The 20,100-nt window shown below is 34.1% G+C and overlaps 2 protein-coding genes across 2 annotated transcripts in view; both read left to right on the top strand.

Moving 5' to 3' along the window:
- The window catches only part of gk5 (glycerol kinase 5), a 32,524-nt gene extending 26,589 nt beyond the window's left edge, over positions 1–5,935 (top strand). The window contains exon 16 of the mRNA XM_056474478.1: positions 4,592–5,935. Within this exon, the coding sequence (XP_056330453.1) occupies positions 4,592–4,758 (167 nt within the window). The 3' untranslated portion in view covers positions 4,759–5,935. The remainder of the gene's footprint in view (positions 1–4,591) is intronic.
- A 1,829-nt stretch (positions 5,936–7,764) lies between these two features.
- Positions 7,765–18,500, top strand: ppp1r7 (protein phosphatase 1, regulatory (inhibitor) subunit 7). Its single transcript, XM_056474490.1, has 10 exons — positions 7,765–7,840; positions 8,546–8,641; positions 8,719–8,774; positions 9,989–10,054; positions 10,185–10,315; positions 11,262–11,424; positions 14,693–14,809; positions 14,890–14,994; positions 15,522–15,608; positions 17,114–18,500. Exons 1-10 carry the CDS (start codon positions 7,801–7,803, stop codon positions 17,288–17,290), a joined length of 1,038 nt encoding a protein of 345 aa, XP_056330465.1. The 5' UTR covers positions 7,765–7,800; the 3' UTR covers positions 17,291–18,500.
- Positions 18,501–20,100: the final 1,600 nt, after the last annotated feature.

The following is a 20,100-nucleotide window of genomic DNA, read 5'->3' on the forward strand; positions in this document are numbered from 1 at the left end:
ACTTTCAAACAGGAGCTATTTCGCGGCACAGAATATGCTGTTTTGAAAGATATATCTGGAGTTAATTTATGATTTTGCTATCAGAAAGTTCTGTTTATGTTAGCATTAAGTTGCTAGGCAAAAAATGCACGCACATTTAAAGTCACAGCGAAAAGTAGCAGACGTGCATGCAGTCATTTTGAGCAATATGGTAATTAAAGGTAGAAATGCTCAGTTCTTTACGGTTTTGTAATTAAAAAAAATGATGCTGGAAAGAAATACACAGATATTTAGAAAACGTCAGGGTGTTATAGATATCTTTTATTTCAGAGTTATTAAATTACAAAAATAGAAAACTCTGTAGTTCAAGTTTTAAAGCCACATCCCTCCACTTGAACCTTGCAGATGAGCGATTGATTCACGATGATTGACGATGTTTTTAAATCCTCTTTGAAAGCTTGAAACACTGTCAGTGATGTCATCAGCACACAAGCAGCCAATAGTGTTCAGCTCTTTCTGACGACTTCTCCCTCAACATTTCATTGGCTGTGGTTTGGTAGCTTGACTGAGCTATTGGCGAACGAGTCGCTTCAACCCCACCCCTTCTTGTGGATGATTTACATAGTGTGAACACCACAACGATTAAAAGACACAAAATCAAGTCATGTTGTGTGAACACGATATTTACTATAAATGTACCGCAATCTTGTTGCACTGCTTGCCACAACCTTAATTAACTCTTTTGCACAATATTAAACCTTAAATGCCCCTCCTACACAATATCCTGCACAACATTGTTCAGTCTCATGTAAAAGTACTTGTATAGCAGTCTTGTGTGTTTAGTCAAGTATCTAATAGTATACATTAGTTATGCATAGGTTTTTTTTTAAATTGCTCTTATGTCCAGTGTTGTGTTTGTATTTATGATTAATTTATGTAGCACCGTTGTCCTGCGGGACACGAATGAGAGATTCATTTGCTGCTCTTCACTAAATAACTAGTAACTTTATTCAATATTTAAATACAGAAAATAAAAAATGAAAGAAATTTTATATTTTTTATTTAATTTCTGTGTAAGTAATTGATTTTAATAGGCTAAACATTTTATTTTATTGTCAATATTTTCTAATGTTTGCTATGTATTCTTCCAATTGAAGCCAGTTGTTGTCCCGTATTTTTACATCCCAATGATGACAGGTGTGAAAAGGAACGTTTGCAAATAACTGATTTCCAATCGAGACTTAATCCCCAGGTTCGATTAACCCTAAAGAGCCCACTCTATAATTTTATACACACGTTTATAAGATCGGGAAAAAGATCGTCACTTCACTCTCATTCATGAATTCTCTCGCGGGGCATCATGGGATAGCACAGCGTGCATGGGATGCGCACTCCAGAATCTCGCCGGAAGTAGTAAGTCATCCGGGTACTTCTCGCATACGGATTTTTGAATTCTATGAATTCGTACATACTACTCGGCGCGCATACTGATTTTAGCGTACTGTATGCAGTTTCGGTAATACATTTTAATAGTTTTAAAACCATGTCAGTGGGCAGTAACAAACACTTATCAAGCAGATAACCTAAGAATTGGGGTAATGTTGGGATCATTCATACATTCCTAATTATTTTCCATTTTCCAAACGTAATTTATTTCATAAATCAAAAATTATTTACTTACTTTGGGTTTTATATATTTGTGCTGCTTTGTAGTATCCTATCTTGTTTGATATGTTTGTATCCTATCTTGCTGCTATCTTACATTTCCTTTACCGTTAGCCTGTAGAGGCAGCTCTGTTATCTCAACATTGTGCAATATTCTTAAAGCACCAAAGCAGAATTAATATAAGCAATTATTTATCAACTTTTATTATATACAATTCAGAACAAATACCAATGTCTTGATCCTGTGGACCATTATGGTTGATACATGCATTAGAGCTGCTCAATTCTCTTTTTTTTCTACTATGTTATAAGTTGTTTTTTTTTTTTTGTTTTTTTTTACTTTAGTGTCTCTAAAATTATATAAGTGGAAGTATAACGTCCTACTTATTTAGGAATGTGGTCACGTAGGTGTTTGAGTGAAGATCTTGATATTTTAAAGGTGCAATATAGTGCACTGATTCAGTAAATTAAATTGTTCTCTGATATCTACATATTTTGAATATGGCTTAGGTAAGTTCAAAAATTATCCAGAAATTGTTTTATATGCTTATTTATTACTTCATAAAATTACCCTATTTGGAACTGTCGTGAATGTTAATGAGGTCAGCTCTGACACAGCTGTCAGTGCTCTCTCTCTCTCTCTCTCTCTCTCTCTCTCTCACTCTCACTCTCACTCTCTCACACACACACAAACACACAAACAGCATGATGTACTTTGTAATAAATGTCCAAAATAGTCATACTTCATTTATCTAAAAAAGAAAAGTAACATACGGAGCTTAAGACACAATGCTTAAACATGTATTAAACACAATACTCAGCAGTCTACATGGGTTTGTTTTCTCAAATCACAAATATATCCAGCAAATTTCCAAATAAACACGGTCAATAAACAAAAGGTACAATTAAACAGACCTGAATAAATGTGTAATCTGTAGATCCTGCATTTTGTGTTCTTACGTGCTCTAAAGAGAAGGTGTTCAGTAACACAATTGTTTCCACAATTGAGTTTAAAACCCTAGTGAAAAACAGGCCAATCAGAACACAATACAGACTAGGGCTGCTCAATATCGGAAAAAATATTCTGCAGTTAAATATTGTGATATGAATACAGTTTCACAAGATGAATAGCTCTATTTGGAAGTATTCTGTGGAGTCTAACATTATTCATGTTCAGTAATAACAATGTAAAAAAAGATTTTCACAAGATTTGCATTGTCTCGTTTCTAGTCCAAATATCGAAATAAAATTTAAATCAAGTAAAAATATTATATTATTTTCACCTTCAGAAGAAGTAACTCAAAATTAAAAGTTTTTCCTTAAAACAAGCAAAATGATCTGCCATTACGGTTAGTAAAATAATCTTCTTTTAGTTCTGAAATGTAGATATTTGGACTAAAAAAACAAGACAAAAATTCTTAGTAAGAAAAGCTTAGCATAAATTCTGTATAAATAATTAAATACAAATAATTGTTACACCTACAAACATCAGTTTTTTGTGCCCAAATGTTTTAAACTCTCTTGAAATGCTTAGTCACTGACCTTAAAAACACTTGCAAATGATAAACCTTCACTTTGTTATGGTTAAACCTAGCAGTGACTCTACAAATCATGTGTTCTCTAGCTCCTTGTCAACTATCATTCAGAGTCAACGTTGCATATCTTGCGATGTGACTATTGTGCACATTGCGATATCAATGCTGAAACGATATATTGTGCAGCCCAGTCCTAATACAGACAGTTGCATTGGTGACGGGGCACACCCACAAAATTTGCATGTACTTGCAGGTACTAAAAACAATCTTCTGGCTGTGACCTTGCAGCATCTACTGTTTTCAAAAAAAGAGTCCCACACACATGGTAGGTTTAATATAAACTCTTATTATTCGACTATGCCTAGGGATACACAGATTTTCTTTATAAGGCACCTTTAACATTTAATAATTCATTTCTGGATAAATCTGAGCAATTTTTTTCCATGACTGCCCCTTTTCCAAAATGGTTGCTTGTCGCCACCTATTGGCAAAACAAAGTTATTATGCCAACCTTTTTTTGAAGCGTTAAGTTGCTTATAAATATCAACTTTAAGCAGATTTTTTGAATCTTTATTTGCTAACATAGACATCATTGCTCATATCTGAAATATTACATTTTCTCACATTTCAGAGACCATTTAATAATCTAAAGTTTAATAAACTGTAGGGGTGGCAATCACCACAGTCTCGTTGATATGAAATTATCGTGATATTTGTATCACAAATACTATTGCAATGTATTACCTTATTTGGTAACACTTTAATGTAACAATTGACAGTATTAAGTGGATTATCTATTATTAAGATGTTAACTGTTTATTATCACTTATAAAGTATGATCTTGTTCAACATCCCTAATCTGTCCTGATACCTAAATCCAACTACTACCTTACTAATTAAGCAGCAGTGAATTAGTAGTTTATTAAGGTAATAGTTAATGCTTTGTTAATAGCGTGCATTCTACATTTAAAACTAAAATAAAGTGACCCTTTTTTCATTTATTACATCACCATGTAGTGGACTGTTAAGAAAATAATTTTAATGTTCAACCAAATAGTGTATTAAAACATTGGCAATATAAGTAGGGGCATCTGTGCATTGATATAGTATTGCCGTGATATATATATATATATATATATATATATATATATATATATATATATATATATATATTTATTTAGAGCGCTACAATGCTGTATCAATATATTTCCCACCTCTAATAAACATGCAGAACCATGATCCTTTAGAATTAAAATCACAAGGGTGTATAAATCAAGACTGCAAACTATTTTAGTGATCAGCTGTGCAGCTCCAACACAGATTTTGTTTTACTGTACAATAAACCAGCTTCATCAGATGTTTGTAAGGCATATTGACTTAATCTGCACACTTTATTCTGAATTGTCTTCTAGGCTACTGGAGGAACCAAGAAGAGCTGAAGAAGCTTTTGTCAACTGACCAACATTTCCTTCCCAGACGGAGTAAATCAGAAGGGGAGAAGGGAGGCTTGTACAGGGGAGTGCTGCAGAGCTGGGAGAAAGCCCTTCAGCGCTCCATGCACTGGTACAACCAGCCCTGATTCACCAAAAACACACACACACATCCTGCAAACTCCATCCTCACCACTGCAGATTCTCTCAGTGTGACTCAGGGGAAAATAAAACAACACTCTGAATGAATCCGAAAGGATTCATTTGGAAACTTGCAGATCAACGGTTACAGTTTATGAGTCAATGAATCATAAGAGGTTATACAGAGTTACAGCTGGTTTGTGCGAATATGAGTCCAGCGCTATTATGATGACAATTCCCACTTCAGAATAAGACAGATATATAGTATTATTTAGATTTTGCCAATCAATAATTCAGTCATTAGGTGCCTTTATGAGGTGCCTTTATCTAACTACTGTTTATAGAATATGAAGCAATGAATTTAATGAACTCTCTTTGTGCCTTATGGGATAATTCACCTAAAAATTAACATTAAATGGCAGCCATTAGTAGGAACAAAACATGCTGTAAAGGTCAACGGCTGATTTCTTCCCCAACATTCTTCAAGTGATCTTCTTTTGTGTTCAACAGAATTAAGAAATTCAGGTGTAGAACTAATGGATGATGAAAAAATGACAGAATAAAATTTTTTGGGTGAACTGTCCCTTTAATGAGGTGCTTCTGTACTCTTCTCCTATAAGGAGGCTTGTGATTGTATGTATCTTATGTCGTTTACATAGAAAGGAAGGAAGTTAAACTACACTAAAGAATTAATGCACACTCTGCATCCTTTAGTATTGTATGATAATTTATATAGCGTTCCTTATGATGCTATTGTAAATTGTACGTAATTTTAGTTCATGTTTTCTAATTGCAGTTTTAGTGTTGGTGATGTGTAATATCTGATGTACCTCTTAATACGAAGAAAATGCTGCAAACTCGGAAACTTGTTACCTGAAGTGCTATATTTCCTCATTTTTATTTTCTTAGTATAAAGCCAACCTGCTATTTTTATATACAGAAATGTGGCAGTGACGCAGTTTCACTTGATTCTATCAACAGTGGCCAATGTTATCATGCACTCAACTGTAGTAAATGAGTAACTGTGAACGTGTAATATAAGAAGCTGGTGTATCTCAGAGAGGGAATAAATATACTGAATATTTGTCATGAAGAAAAATGTATTTTATAGACTGACCTCTTAATGTTATGCCATGTTTCATGTCAGTTTGTCAAATTAGTTTTAATAAATTTTTAATTTTACCATTTCAGTGTCAAACTGTGTGTGCTGGCTTGCAAATAATAGCAGGATTTTCAATCTAGGGTCAATGAACATTTTATTTTATTATTCACAAAGGATTTATATAATGACCTGATATAAATTATATATGGTCTTGCTTTAGTGGTATTGAGATACTATTAATATGCCACACTCATTATATTGGATTGCTTTTATATTTTAATGGGCTACATGCACACAGACTTTTCATTTTCAGACAGGCAGCCCAAGGGCATCCGGTGAACTGTCTTTCCATTACAAAATTGTCATGTTTAAGATCTGATTTCTTTAAAAATCAGCGATCTTCACTGTCTGTTAAATATATGATATGAAGTGGGTCTCAGATCGGATAAGAAGCACTGTATTAAATTCCATTTCCCCCCGCCATGTCTTTAAAAGGCGACAGTTTGTTTTACCCCAGTATTTTCAATGGAATTTCTGCACTCGTCTGCTGATCCTGACAGCGCCAGCGGTTACACAGTCTTTCATCTCGTTTTACGCTTGAACAACTAAATAAACACGCAAGTCTATTTAACTGAATGTATTGTAATTACATTACAACATCGATACTGTAAAAAATCTTGTGAAATTGAAAACAATCACCCACAGAGCCCATTATATTTTGCTTTTAATATTTTGAATTGTACTTGTAATAAGAGATACTATTATATATTTTTTTTTATTATATTTTGAGCAAGTTATTTTTATAGTTTTCTTTTTAATTTTGGTTTATAGGAAAACTTTGTTTTTGCGATTTGAATGGGTTTTTTTTTCATGTAGTTTTTATTGATTACGTCCAGTTAAATACGTTAAAATGAGAATTATTTTGCCAATTACGTGAAATAATACTATTTTTGTTTATTTTAAATTGTGAACTAGGTTTGTTTTAATTTCATTTGTTTTGAAATAATTTGTCATTTTTATTTGATCTTGATTCCAGTCACATTTAAGTATCATATTTTTTTGTCATTTGTCAAAAAAAAAAAAAAAAAAACGGTTATGCGCATCAAAATTGATAGTTTGTTCTAATGGAAATCGTTTTTTTTTTTTACTCGTTTTTACTAACTATAATAAAACAACTTTTTAAAGCAGAATCACTCACAGAATAAAATCCCACAAATAGACTGAACTGAACGATTAGAATGCATTCATCAATTTATTCAACACATAAATATAAGCTCAGAGCAGCGGTGGATTTAACCAATAAGCAAGGTAAGCGGTCGCTTAGGGCTCAAATAAATACCTAGAAGTATAAATTATACCTATAAATAATATAATTCATAATTTTCTCTTATTTTTTAAAAATAAATTTAATTTTTATTACTTCTGCGCAAATGTGTCCCCCACCCTCAATTATGGAGCAGTCCAGATTAGGTAAAGATTTGGTTTTAAAAATGGAATTACAAAATTTAAAATATTTGATTTAAAAAAAAGGTATTAAAACTACTTTAAAAATAGTTTATATATTATTTTAGTTGTGAGTTCGTTTTAAGAAAACAAATAATTTAAAAAGTTTTACAAGATGCTTTACATGTTATTATTATTTTGCATTAAGACAAAATATAGAAAAGGAGATTGAGTGATATAAGAAGAAAAAAAACAGCAAAATAAATCAATTAGGAATAAATTAAAGAACAAACTTTTGGACACCATGGCTGGAATTGCTTAAGCCCCCCAAATCACGAAATCCGCCCCTGTCTCAGAGCATTATTTGCGGTGTGTTTTGTCGTGTATAAATGTATTATATAATCGTAATTATTTATAGGCCACGAGTGTAGAAAACGGACTCCCCGTTTTCTATTGGTTAGCCCAGATGTCAATCATCCAGTAAAGTGGGCGGGTTCACAGGAAAATGGCGACGTTATCTGTCGGAGAGCCTCAAGAGATGGAAGGTGAGCGAGCTTGTCTATTTTTAATGATTCATTTCCATTTGAGCGATTCATAAATCAACCATTATTCATTTTTGCGCTCGGACATTATATCCTTCATTAATTTGCATTTTAAATCAGTTAATGGTTTCCTATCCCCTTACCATTCATTCACACTGTAATGTGTGATTGTTTACGTTCATCCCGCAGCTACTTAAAGCTATTCTCTCAGTCTGCACGTATTAAATAACCATATATGTATCCTGTTTCTTGATCTCTCTTTTGAGTGTTTTTAAATGCCACCGTTTACTGCAGATCTCCTTTTGGCTGTGGTGTACGGTAGTGTACAGGGCGTCATTGCTTGTTAGCAAATGTAGCCCAGCAGCTCTCATTAACTTACCTGTTCAGAAAAAAAACTAAGTGTAGGAGAACATGAATGTGCAATATCAGACGTGACAAATCGAGCTTTTCTCGATGCATCGTGTTTGTTTGCCGCTGCTGTATCAGCAGAGTTTGTTAGCACGCTCCTGCTGTGGGATGTGTGTGTGCGCGCGCGCGTGCATGTGTGAGAGAGAGTAATAATGGAGTCATTTGATAGATGGAGGCTTTGAAAATTGTGCTTTCACTTTAATAAAAGTATTCGGCATCACGAATATTTGACCCATATAACGGCGGTGGCGTATTATCTATGAGTGTGTTCTAGTTATTGATTAAATCTGTGGTTTGAAGTTGACAGGCGAGGAGAGTCTGAGGAATCTGGTGATGATGAGACCAAGAGGAAGAGTCTCAATGGAGAAGTCGACTCGCTACAAGCTCCTTCCACTGGTGAGGCTTTAGCACAAGTGTGAGGAGAATCTGGTAGAGATGTTCTCTAAAACTGTTCCATTTGCTTGTCCTTTTAGTACCCGAGGAGTCACCGGTTGACATGGACACCATTACCTTAGACCCTGAAGAAGAGGTGATTGAGAACGTTTGTTTAGTTTTCAGGAAAGGCCCTGAAGGTGTCTTGAACAAAGCTTCTAGGGATGGTGAAAATAAAACTGAAAATACTGTCATCATTTACTTGTTTCAAACATGTTTGAGTTTCTATCTTCTGTTGAACACCAAAGAAGATATGTTGAAGACAACTGGAAACCTGTAACCACTGAAGTCTAAAGTATTTGTTTTTCCTACTATGGAAGTCAATGGTTACAGGTTTTCAGATTTCTTCACAATATCTTCTTTTGTGTTCAATAAAATAATCAAGAAATTCACAAAGGTTTGAACCACTTGAGAGGAGAGTAAATAGTGAGTGAATTAAATTTTTGGTCTCACCAACACCTGATTTGTTAGTGCTTCACATGTAATATATATTTTGTCATATGAGTTTTGTTTTTTAGAGAAACACATTTGACCATAGCTTGAGTTGTTAGCCCCAGGAGTGTGAGTTGGAAACTAAACCTAAATATTTTCATCAGCAAAAACAGTACAAATGTAAAAATGAGAGCGGTTTCACTTTTGTATGTTTGCTGTTTATCATGTACTAGTATAACATCCTCACTGCCATAGCAAAAAGTAGACTTACTTAATGCTTTCTATCACATTTGTTATAAAAAAAAACTTAAAGGTATAGTTTGCCCAAAAATGAAAATTGCCTCATCATTTACTCTCTCTTGTGTAGTTTTAAACCTTTGTAAAGTTTTTTTTTTCTTCTGCTGAACACAGAATATGTTTTGAATAAATCTGGTTGCTGGTGCACATGGTTCCATAGTTGTAAAAAAAATACTATGGAGTTTAATGAATCCCAGCTACCAGCATTTTTCAGAATCTTTTTATTTTTGTGTGTTCATCAGAAAAAAGAAACTTAAATAGGTTTTAAACCTGTAAAGAATGAGCAAATGGCGACGGAATTTTAATTTTTAGGTGAACTCTCTCTTTAAAGGCTAATATGACGTGGTAACAAGAATACAATCATTATATTACGTTAGCCGTTTAACCTATTATAAGTACATTTTATAACATACTATTGTTTGATATGAATATCCAGGTTTTCACATGTTTGTGTTACTGCAGTAGAACCATGGTAATAGTCTGTGGTTTGAGTGAAAGTTCTTCTAATCTCTCACTTAACTTTGTTACACAATGTTTCAGCTATTCTACACATTACTATTGATCTACTATTGATTTATTTAGGATGTGGATCTGGTCCACTGTCGCATTGGGAAGATTGAAGGTCTGGAGGTTCTTCTGAAAGCAAAGGTGAGCGTTTATTATTTATTCATTTTTGTTAATAATTAGTGTAATAAAGTTGTATGGATCAAGATTTGGATACTGTTTATTATTAATAGCTTAATTACAAATAAGTAACTTTATTTTTTTCTTCCATCAGACAATTTCTCTCAGACAAAACCTCATCAAACGGATTGAGAACTTGGAGAGCCTCGTCTCATTGAGGGAACTTGATCTTTATGACAACCAGGTCCGCAAACTAGAGAATCTTCAGGCTCTAACAGAGCTCGAGTGAGTCAGAAATGATGCTTTAATATTTAGTCCAAGATTATTAACTTTTTCAAAAACGTGCTAAAAAATTTATATTTGCACATTACTGATCAAACCATTGAGTAAGTTTTGGGTTAATTTATACTAACAAGGATGCATTTTATTGATCAAACTTAAAAACAAATCAGTACTGGCATAAAATAACTCTGAAATAGTCAAGTTTGTAATGTAAAGTCAAGCGTTTTTTTGGGGGTTTTTTTGCAAGTAGTGTAACAAATAAGTAGCATAAAAAATGGCTCACACAGAAGTCACATACCAAGCAGTTTTCTGTTGTACAACATTGCAAAATCCCTTTAGAAGGATTTCTGAAAAATAATGCGACACTAGCTTGATTTTTCCTTTCAAAGGTGAAGGGAGTCTTTTCAAAGTTTGCAAAAAAAGGAAAAAAATCCCAAAAGCCAATTAGTTTCCTTTCCATAAATTTGTTAGAGTGGCTGACTGTAGTATTGGTAACCTAGCAACGAACAGTAAACGTGTTTGCCTTTTCAGTTTATTCAGCAAAGGCATCCATCTCATTTTTTTGAAATTAAGGGAGCTTTATGCAAACTTTTTTGGCATTTTTATCACTGGCTTCTCATGGGATTAATTTTATATATGCATAATCTTTCAGTTTATTTTTTTTTTACATGCCAAGCACAAATAAGCACAACAAAGATGGAAATGATTATTATTATTGTAAAAACTTTATACTATTACCGTTTTACTGTGTTTTTGATCAAATGCATCCTTGATAAGACACTACCAACTCAGAACATCTGAATGTTAGTGTATATACAGTCACCATAATAACCTTTAATTATCATCTTAGATATGTTCTTATGTTATGTTAAATGTTTGATAATAACATAAACATAAGCTTTTAAAATCATTTACTGCATGATTTATTTTTGTCGGTTATGGTCTGCAGGCAACTAGATGTTTCATTCAACTTACTGAGGAAGATTGAAGGATTGGATTCTCTGACAAAAGTCAAGAAGCTCTTCCTGCTTCATAACAAGATTGCAAGCATTGCCAACCTCGATCACTTGACGAGCCTCCAAATGCTGGAGCTGGGCTCGAACCGCATCAGGGTGAGACATCTGCTCTTCATTGTCTTTGAATATGGACATTTGTGTTATGCGTTTTCTGTTTATTAAAAAAAAAAAACTAACCTACTACTAGGTTTGGGTGATTCATCGAAATGAAGTTGCAGCTGTGATTTAGTAAGACTGTCATGCACATGTTGTCAGGGAAGCACAGTTCTGTGATCAGTAGTAAATCTTCATTCGAAGGCTAGAGGGTGCTCATGCAAAAACCCCAAATGCCCTCGAAGAAGAATTGCAAGACATCCCTGTAGTTGTTGAATAAACAGAAGATTTAACTCCTTTCGTTGACTTAAACACATTGACAAATAAACACTACAAAATAAGCTTTAACTTAGTTTTAAGGATTAGCTTTAAACACTTGACTGAGGTTATTGTTGGTAAAGTCTAGATCAGATATGCGGTCAGCCGGAAGTGCGATATGCACATTGATATAGCAGCATTTTTTTATGACACTGTATAACAATAATTAATATTTTTACAGTACTGTGACGGTTGGGTTTAGGGTTGGGGTGGGAGTAGCCGTTAAAAAAATACAATTTATTGGGTAATTTAATAGATAACATAAATAATACTCGGTACAACTACTGTTTTTACATTACTGTGATGGTTGGGGTGAGGGTAGACGTTAATAAAACACAATAAATGGGAAATTTCATAAATAATAAATCTCGTTAACTTCCAGCCGCAACCGTATCTGATCTAGCAACAATCTTTATTGTTGTCAAGTCAAAAGCAAAGACCAGGAGCCTCTCGTTTCAAGCAAGACTCTTTATTAAGAAACTTGCTGTGTCTACAGTCACGATGATGTCTTTGAAAAAACCTAACGAGTAGTCTGTGAGTTTGGAAGAGAGAAGTCTAACTAGTGCAGTGTTAAACTGTAGATTATATATGTAGATTAGGGGGTTGTGATAGAGGTGGCGACATTTCTAAACAAAGCATGTTAATGAAGTAAATAGTTGTAAAAACTTGTTCAGAGGCTGAAGTCTCACCCACCCGGACCTAATCAACAAAACTGATAGCTGTTGTTAATCCAATCAGCCCCACAGTATTGCACAGACTTTCATGGAGACAAAAGCACATTTGCAGGAGAACCAGCCCTTGGCATTTGCATTACTTTGGGATCTGCCAATGCTCAGAAAGGCAAAGGTTTATTGTCTCTCTCATAGAGATGTGAACCTACTCTGGTCTCACGGTTAGGTTTGGTTTCCGCTCGCTTTCTGAGCCTTGTCTAGTAAGTTTTTCTTACACCCCTTGGATTGGTCTTACGCTCAACAGAAAGTGCTGCTTTTGGCTCTTACGCGCTGGCGCTCTTCACAGATGAGTGACACTGATAAACGGCAGCGGCGATCACAGTTGATCCATGATAGACAGGGTGAAGAAAACTCTGCAGACACGCGCTCGTGTCTGTATCCAGAAGTATCGGATGCGTGATGAATTGCAAATCTTATAAAAACATCCACAAGTTGTCTTATTTATTTATAAAGCAGTATATGCTCTCATTGTTTTAAAGCCAGCAGCATAGCATTGAGAGTGCGTGTTCACCAAAACGAGTGTTTTCTGTCGCTGTCAATGGGAGTACCATTTTTTTGCACTGCATTTTACAGTCAACACTGACACTGTGTTTTGTAAACCATTACAAGTTGAAAAACCACAGTGCCCATCAGTGGCGGGACAATACTACACAACTGTCAAAAAATAATCTGCTAAAGATGCAGATACTCTATATCATAGCAAAAAATTCTGCACTGCAAAAAGGCTCACAGCTGAGCATTTTTAGAAAATTGCTTGCATTTCTGCAATGCCAAAACACTTTGGTGGAGATGCACCCTTTGGGCTTGATCACACAGAACACACTTTTTGCAGTGAGAGGTTTTTATTTATTTATTTATTTAAAAATTTTGAATAGTTTGCAAACGGCTATATGGGTTTTGCCGCCTGCTTATGTGCCCTGTGTGCCTCGCGTTTTAACCACGTGCTGCGTTTTTTGCCATTGTGCGCCTGCAGTTAAAAAAAAAAGTCAACTGAGCAGAAAGGCGCGCTATGTCAGTTGCAGCTTTTTCATTCTCCAATCAAATGAAAGCAGAGGCAGTTGAGGTGACGGTGTGGTGAGAAATCCAGTCCCCCCTGCAATCAAGTCCACTTAGGACCCCAATGCATCTTCTGCGTTGAATGTCTGATCAAAGGGGCTTTTTATAGTCTATTCTCAGTCTTGAGATTTTAACAAGACTTATCATATTAGTAACATATTATTATCAGTAACCACAAGTTAAAGACACGCGTCGTTAAGATAATTGAAATGTTGTAAACATTTAATGATGTCTTAATGTTTATGTATTTATAAATTATATTATATGTAGTCTTAAATTACATAAATTTAAACGAAATTTCGCTATATATATTTATATTTATTTTATTTTTTTTATCAGTTGTAATGGGTATCAAACTATACCTATTACAACTCCAGTGAACCAATAGGATCACCCAGGGTCCTAGGCAGACCCAATTGTCAGGGGGGACTCGATTTCTCATGACAATGGCTTTGTGTTGTCAAGACAACTTCAGAGACTTTTAAAGATGGTGGAGAGACTAGTCATCACTGTTTCGAGTTATCCGGAGCTCTATGACTTAATCTATATCAACAGCAACACTCTCACACAATATGCTTCTGATTCAGTTGTTGCCTAACAACATAAAAAGCGCACTGCACTTCTTTTTTTTTTTCTTGTCAACAAAAAAGGCAGTGTGGTGCGCCTCGTGTTCTTGAAAAGGGCGTTCACTGTGTGATTGGCCATCTTAAGGTTATGCACACTGAACTTGAAATTTTCGTCCTTTATTTTAGCATGTTTAAAAATACCGACAAATAAATTCGACCTCACGTTGTGTCAATTGACACATTACCTTCAAAACTTTTATTCGTCATTAAAAAAAATTTTATCTGTTTTTGTTTTTTGTGTATTTTTTACATCCGAAAAAGCATTTTGAGAGGTCACAGTTCAGAGCCACCGTACAGGCGAAAGGCAAAATATAGTTAGCATGCTTTACTTTTTACTTTTCGAAATGGATTATTTATTATCATCGGACTCTGTGTGCAAGGTTTGTGTACCTAACAAATATTTTAGATATGAATATGAAATAAATGCATACACATTCTCTATCTATACATTATTATACTATACATTTACTGTACATTCTCTGTACTGTGGATTTATTTTTACCATGTACGTGCTTACATTGTGTTGTTTACAAATTGTAGGTTATTGAGAACCTGGATTCTCTTTCTTCTTTGGAGAGTTTGTTTCTTGGGACAAATAAAATCACTCAGCTACAGAATCTAGACGGATTGCACAATCTGACGGTTCTCAGTATCCAGGTGTGTTTATGATCGACGGTGTTTCTCTTTAGCCAATTTAACTTTCTCTGTTGGTGTTAACATCTGCTCATTCCCGACAGAGTAACCGCATCACCAAGCTGGAGGGTCTCCAGAATCTTGTCAACCTGCGAGAGCTTTACTTGAGTCATAACGGCATTGAAGTCATGGAGGGCCTGGAGAACAATGTAAGATCTGCAATTCCTGTCGACTCAAAATGTGTCTAAAAAATGATTCCCTTGTTTGTGGTTTTCAATCTTGTTAAATATCTACACTTTACAGACTTTATTTATTCAGGTTCAACTCAATTCAAGTTATTCACACTTAGTTTAACTGAATATTTTCAGTCAGTTTGATTGATGCAAGTTGAGATGACGAGAATTGGTCATTTCATCTACAAAATTCAACTACAAAACATTAAGGCAGCAAGAAGTTGTTTTACAGTGTATAGCAAATCACAAGTTAAAGAAGCTATTATGTATCCAAGAGAAGGTAGAAAGTGTCTAGTAGGTTTGTGTTTAAATTTTCCCCGTTTCTCCATCTTTTGTGACGTTCTCTTCCTCTCCTTTGCACCTTTTACTCTCTGGGGATTTCAGTGTGTTCTGATCTGTCGTCACATCCCTTGAAGTGGTTTTATTTTTATCCGTCCCAGAATATTTTATTGCTAGAACATACAGATCTTTCATCTTTCTCCTCCTCTTCTTCTTTGTTTTAGAAAAAGCTGACAACTTTGGACATTGCTGCAAACAGGATAAAAAAGATTGAAAATATCAGCCATTTGACTGATTTAAAAGAATTTTGGGTAAGAAAAAGAACGACAGGTTTACTCTGTGTGTGTTTGATGGCATACTATGTATTGTTTTTAGCCATAATGCTACCATTCAGAAATTTGAGGTTAATAAGATTCTCTACATCAGTCCGTTCTGATGATTTATGTGATCAATTCACAATATAAGCTGTGATATTATGAAATATTATTATTAGATTCGATTCAACCTTATTGTTCTACAAGGCAATGAAATGCAGTTGAGGTCTAACCAGGAGTGCAATAGCTGCAAGTGCAGGATAGAGTTATAGGTGCACTATGGGTATTATTTATAAAAGGATATACTATGAACATAATATAGAGGTTGCTATTAATAGTCAGGAATATGCTAATATATATGTTTCTAATATATATGTTATATAAGAAATTGTGCTATACTGTAGGTGAACGGAATAAACTAAATTGGCCGTAGTGTATGTGTGTGTGTGAATAAGTGTATATGGGTATTTCCCATTACTGGGTTGTGGCTGGAAAACATATGCTGGAATATTTAGTAGTTTATTTCACTATGGTCACCTCTGAAATAAAGACTAAGCCATAGGAAAATGAATGCTAATATATATGACCATTATATGCAGATTGTTAACTTAAATACTATAATCGGGGATTACAAATAGATAAGTCGATCATAAATTTACTATGTATAGGTGCAGTGGGTATGTAAGTTTACAAATGTTGACCAGAGTTTAGAATTTTCATAACTCCAGTCTGAAGTGTCATATGATCCCTCAAAAACGGTGATTATTTGCTGCTCAAGAAAAATATATTATTATTATTGTTGTTGTTGTTGTGATGATCAAAGCTTAAATAATTTGCGCTACTTAACCTGTTAGTATTGTAATTTTGTAAATGTTTGGTTCAATTAATAGTGTTTGTTAATTTTTGAAAGAGAATTTTACAAATGTGTAAAAAATGTTCACTTGGCAGAAACTCTCAATTCAAATGTAATATATAAGTGTGTGTGTGTGTGTGTGTGTATATTTATATTTATTTGGGCACTTTAATCTGACTGGTGTCTTTAGAAAGTGACTTTGTATTCAATATAAATTTTATTTATAAAATTTTTTTTTTATTATTTTTTTGCAATTATATTGCATAAACATAATGCACAACCACATAGCACCAGTATAGTACATTAGTGTCATTGAAATGTTGGTCATTTTTGACCTTTTTTAAACCGCACCAGTGTTAATAATCTTTTTTTTTTTTTATTTAAAGAAAAACAAAAATTTTTTTGTAGCATCATTTGTCTTGTGTATAGTTTATCATTTTATTGTATTTTTGCTCAAATAAAAAGTATTTTGACTTTTAAAAAAACACAATTTTTTTTTTGCGCATGTCAAAATTGTACTCCATAGTATTATTTCAAAGTGCTTTTGTTTATAACAGTTAGCGTCTTGTTTATTTTATTTGAATAGCATTTTAAAACCGAACAAAACATTGACACTAATGTTTGTTTTCTTCTTATCTTCCTCCCACAGATGAACGACAACCAGATAGAAAACTGGGCAGACTTAGACGAGCTCAAAAACGCCAAAGGTCTAGAGACTGTCTATCTGGAGAGAAACCCCTTGCAGAAAGACCCTCAGTACAGACGCAAGATCATGCTGGCGCTTCCTAGTGTCAGGCAGATCGATGCCACTTTCATCCGTTTCTGATCATCCATCCATCCACCCACTGCACATTAATAACACACCACCACCGTCACCTCATGGACACCACATGCCCTATTTATCTCTTTTATTTACTTTTTTAAATAACAACAAAGAAGAAACACACACTCCCAGTGTTCACATGCTGGCACCTTTTACTCACACAGAGACTATATATAATATACCTATGCTCTGACTTATGCTATAGTGCGAATGCTCGTTAATTTATTAGGTCCTGATGAGTGTGATCTGAACGAAACTGACGCCTGATGCTCAAAATATATCACTTCTGACCCGTACTACATTTTGGTTTGGAAATGATTATAACATAGATGTTACTTCTTCTCTCCAGCCATGTAGCTGATTTAAGATCTCATTTGCTATATGAGGTGAAGTTCAGTAACTATAAAGAGATTTCTGGACTCAATTTGCATATCATTTTGCTGTTTTTTATTTTGGTAGTAGAAGTATGTTTAAACTCTGGCTGAGTGGAATGAGCTTCACTTTTCATTAACGCTGAAAACATTAGAGAGGAGAGATTTAATCCATTTTAAAATGAAGGTAAATACCACACAAACTCAAGTCTATGCACTGTAAAAAGCAATTAGTTACTTTAAAGAAAGGCCAGTAAACTTGTTACTTTTAAAACGATTAGTTGACTTTTAATAAAGTGAGTAAACCTGTTTTAACTGGTAAGTTGACTTCATTTACATAATTTTAAGGCCACATGTCTACCTGCTTCTATTAAGTAAAGTCAACTAATGCTTTAAAAGCAAGCGGTTTGCTCACTTTTTGTTTAAAGTAAAATCGACTAATCGCATTTTACAGTGTGGGATTAGAGCAAGGTCTTATCAGGTGATCATTGTTGTTTTCTTTTATTAGACATTGTTTTAAGAATGAAGTGTCACATGCAGTCAAAATATTCACACACCTCATATTAATGTATGACTTGAGTAGTTTTTCCTCCCCTCCCTAATAAGAGGTGATAGGAAGAGGCCACGGTGTGGTGATTGTGTGTTGGACGCTTCCACTTGGCACATGGGAGGGGTGTGAGGGGCTGTACTGCTGATTCATGATTGAAAGAACATAGCTCCTTTAAAAGGGTGAGAGAACAACTGCATAGAATTGCTTTTAATTTGCTCCAATTTTCACTTTGTTTTACAAGTTGACTGTTTCAGAATTGAATGTACTATGAATAAACAGAATTTAAACAGTGCTACCATTGTGACACCTGATTATGTTTGAGACATACTGTATCAAACATTCACAGAAATGTTAATACACACTAAAATGCTGGTTTCCACAATTAATTTAAGACATTAAGTCTTAAGAATTAAGACTTTAAGTCTTATTAGATTTTACAAATTTAAGTTGATTGAACATAAAGCAATTGAGTTGCCAACGCCCATAATAAAAAAGTGTTTCAGCTGGCTTTAAATGAGTAGTTCGAGCAAACATCAGTTTTTGAGTGTATGTTGATACTGCATTACTAACAGTTGCTGATTATAGGAATACTGGAATGATCTAGATTCTCTTGTAAATGTGTTGTAGTTAGTATCGTATCAGCAATAGTTTCCGCTAATGTATTTTTGCCAGAATGTTAGAGCTCTTTATTTTACAGTCATGATTTGTTATTACATAAACTGGGTGATAAGTAGGGACTATCCCTAAACCCACCCTTGAACTGAACCTTAACCAGGTAGTGAGCTTGCTTAACCAGTCATTTTAGATACTAAAGACACATACTTAAAGTACATGTACTGTAAAATATAGTGCAAGCTGAATATCCATAAATATTGCAGATGACAGATTTGTAATAGTAAGTATAAGATGTCCTGTAAGCTTTTTGATCAACATATAGGAAACCATATAAGAGGTCATAAAGCACAATTTTACACCAGTTAAGTGGGGCTTAGTCTTAAAGGGGGTGTTATAATAAAAATATAATTATTATATATCAAATAATATATATTCAATTATACATTATTATTACATTATATTATCAATTGACTTCTAAAGCAGGATTGTGTACCAAACTTGCTGTAGTATTCCTTAAGCCAAAGGCAAGTCTTCCTGATTACACACAAACACACGCTTGTTTACTGTATAAACACTAAAATATACTGGTTGCATTTCTATGCTCGTGCATTTTTGTTTCTGCACATAAAAAAACCTTTGCCATTTCTCTACTTCCGAAAAAGAAGGAAAAAGCAAATGAATGTTTAATGATCCTGAAGGCAAAAAACAGAAGTGTGCGCACAACTGAAAAATCTCGAGGGCAGGTGCTCGATCAAAACTAAACATTGTAGCAAAAGATCCTGGAGCACAATAAAAACAAAACGTTCTTATGCTACACCGGTATATTTTTAGCAATAGCCAAAAATACATTATCAAAGTCAATGAGGTATTTTTAATTTATGCCATATGTTATTACAATATTAAGTAAAGATCATGTGCCAGGACAACATTTTATAAAATGCATATGGTAAGTATATCGAACCCCAGTTTGAGTTTTTAGTAATATGCATTGCTAAGTGCTTAATTTGGGCAACTTTAAAGGTGATTTTCCCAATGTTTAGATTTTTTTTTTGAACCCTCAGATGCCAGATTGTTAAATAAATGTAGGCCAACTCAGCCACAAAAATCATACCATAACAAACTATTCATCACTGGGAAGCTTATTCAGATTTCATGGGATGTATAATTATCTTAATTTCAAAGAAAGAACACTTGGTTTTGTGGTCCAGTGATGTTTCTGTCTCTTGTCAGTCGCTTTGATGTGCAGTAAATTCACTGCCTTTAATCATTCTAATTAT

Source organism: Danio aesculapii, chromosome 2 (genome assembly GCF_903798145.1).
Source record: "Danio aesculapii chromosome 2, fDanAes4.1, whole genome shotgun sequence".
In the NCBI taxonomy this organism is placed as follows: Eukaryota; Metazoa; Chordata; class Actinopteri; order Cypriniformes; family Danionidae; genus Danio; species Danio aesculapii.

Coding starts and splice junctions, on each gene's coding strand:
- ppp1r7 (XM_056474490.1), top strand. CDS start 7,801: ATGGCGACGTTATCTGTCGGAGAGCCTCAAGAGATGGAAG. Junction 8,642..8,718: donor GCTACAAGCTCCTTCCACTG/GTGAGGCTTTAG, acceptor TTGTCCTTTTAG/TACCCGAGGAGTCACCGGTT. Junction 10,055..10,184: donor AGGTTCTTCTGAAAGCAAAG/GTGAGCGTTTAT, acceptor TTCTTCCATCAG/ACAATTTCTCTCAGACAAAA.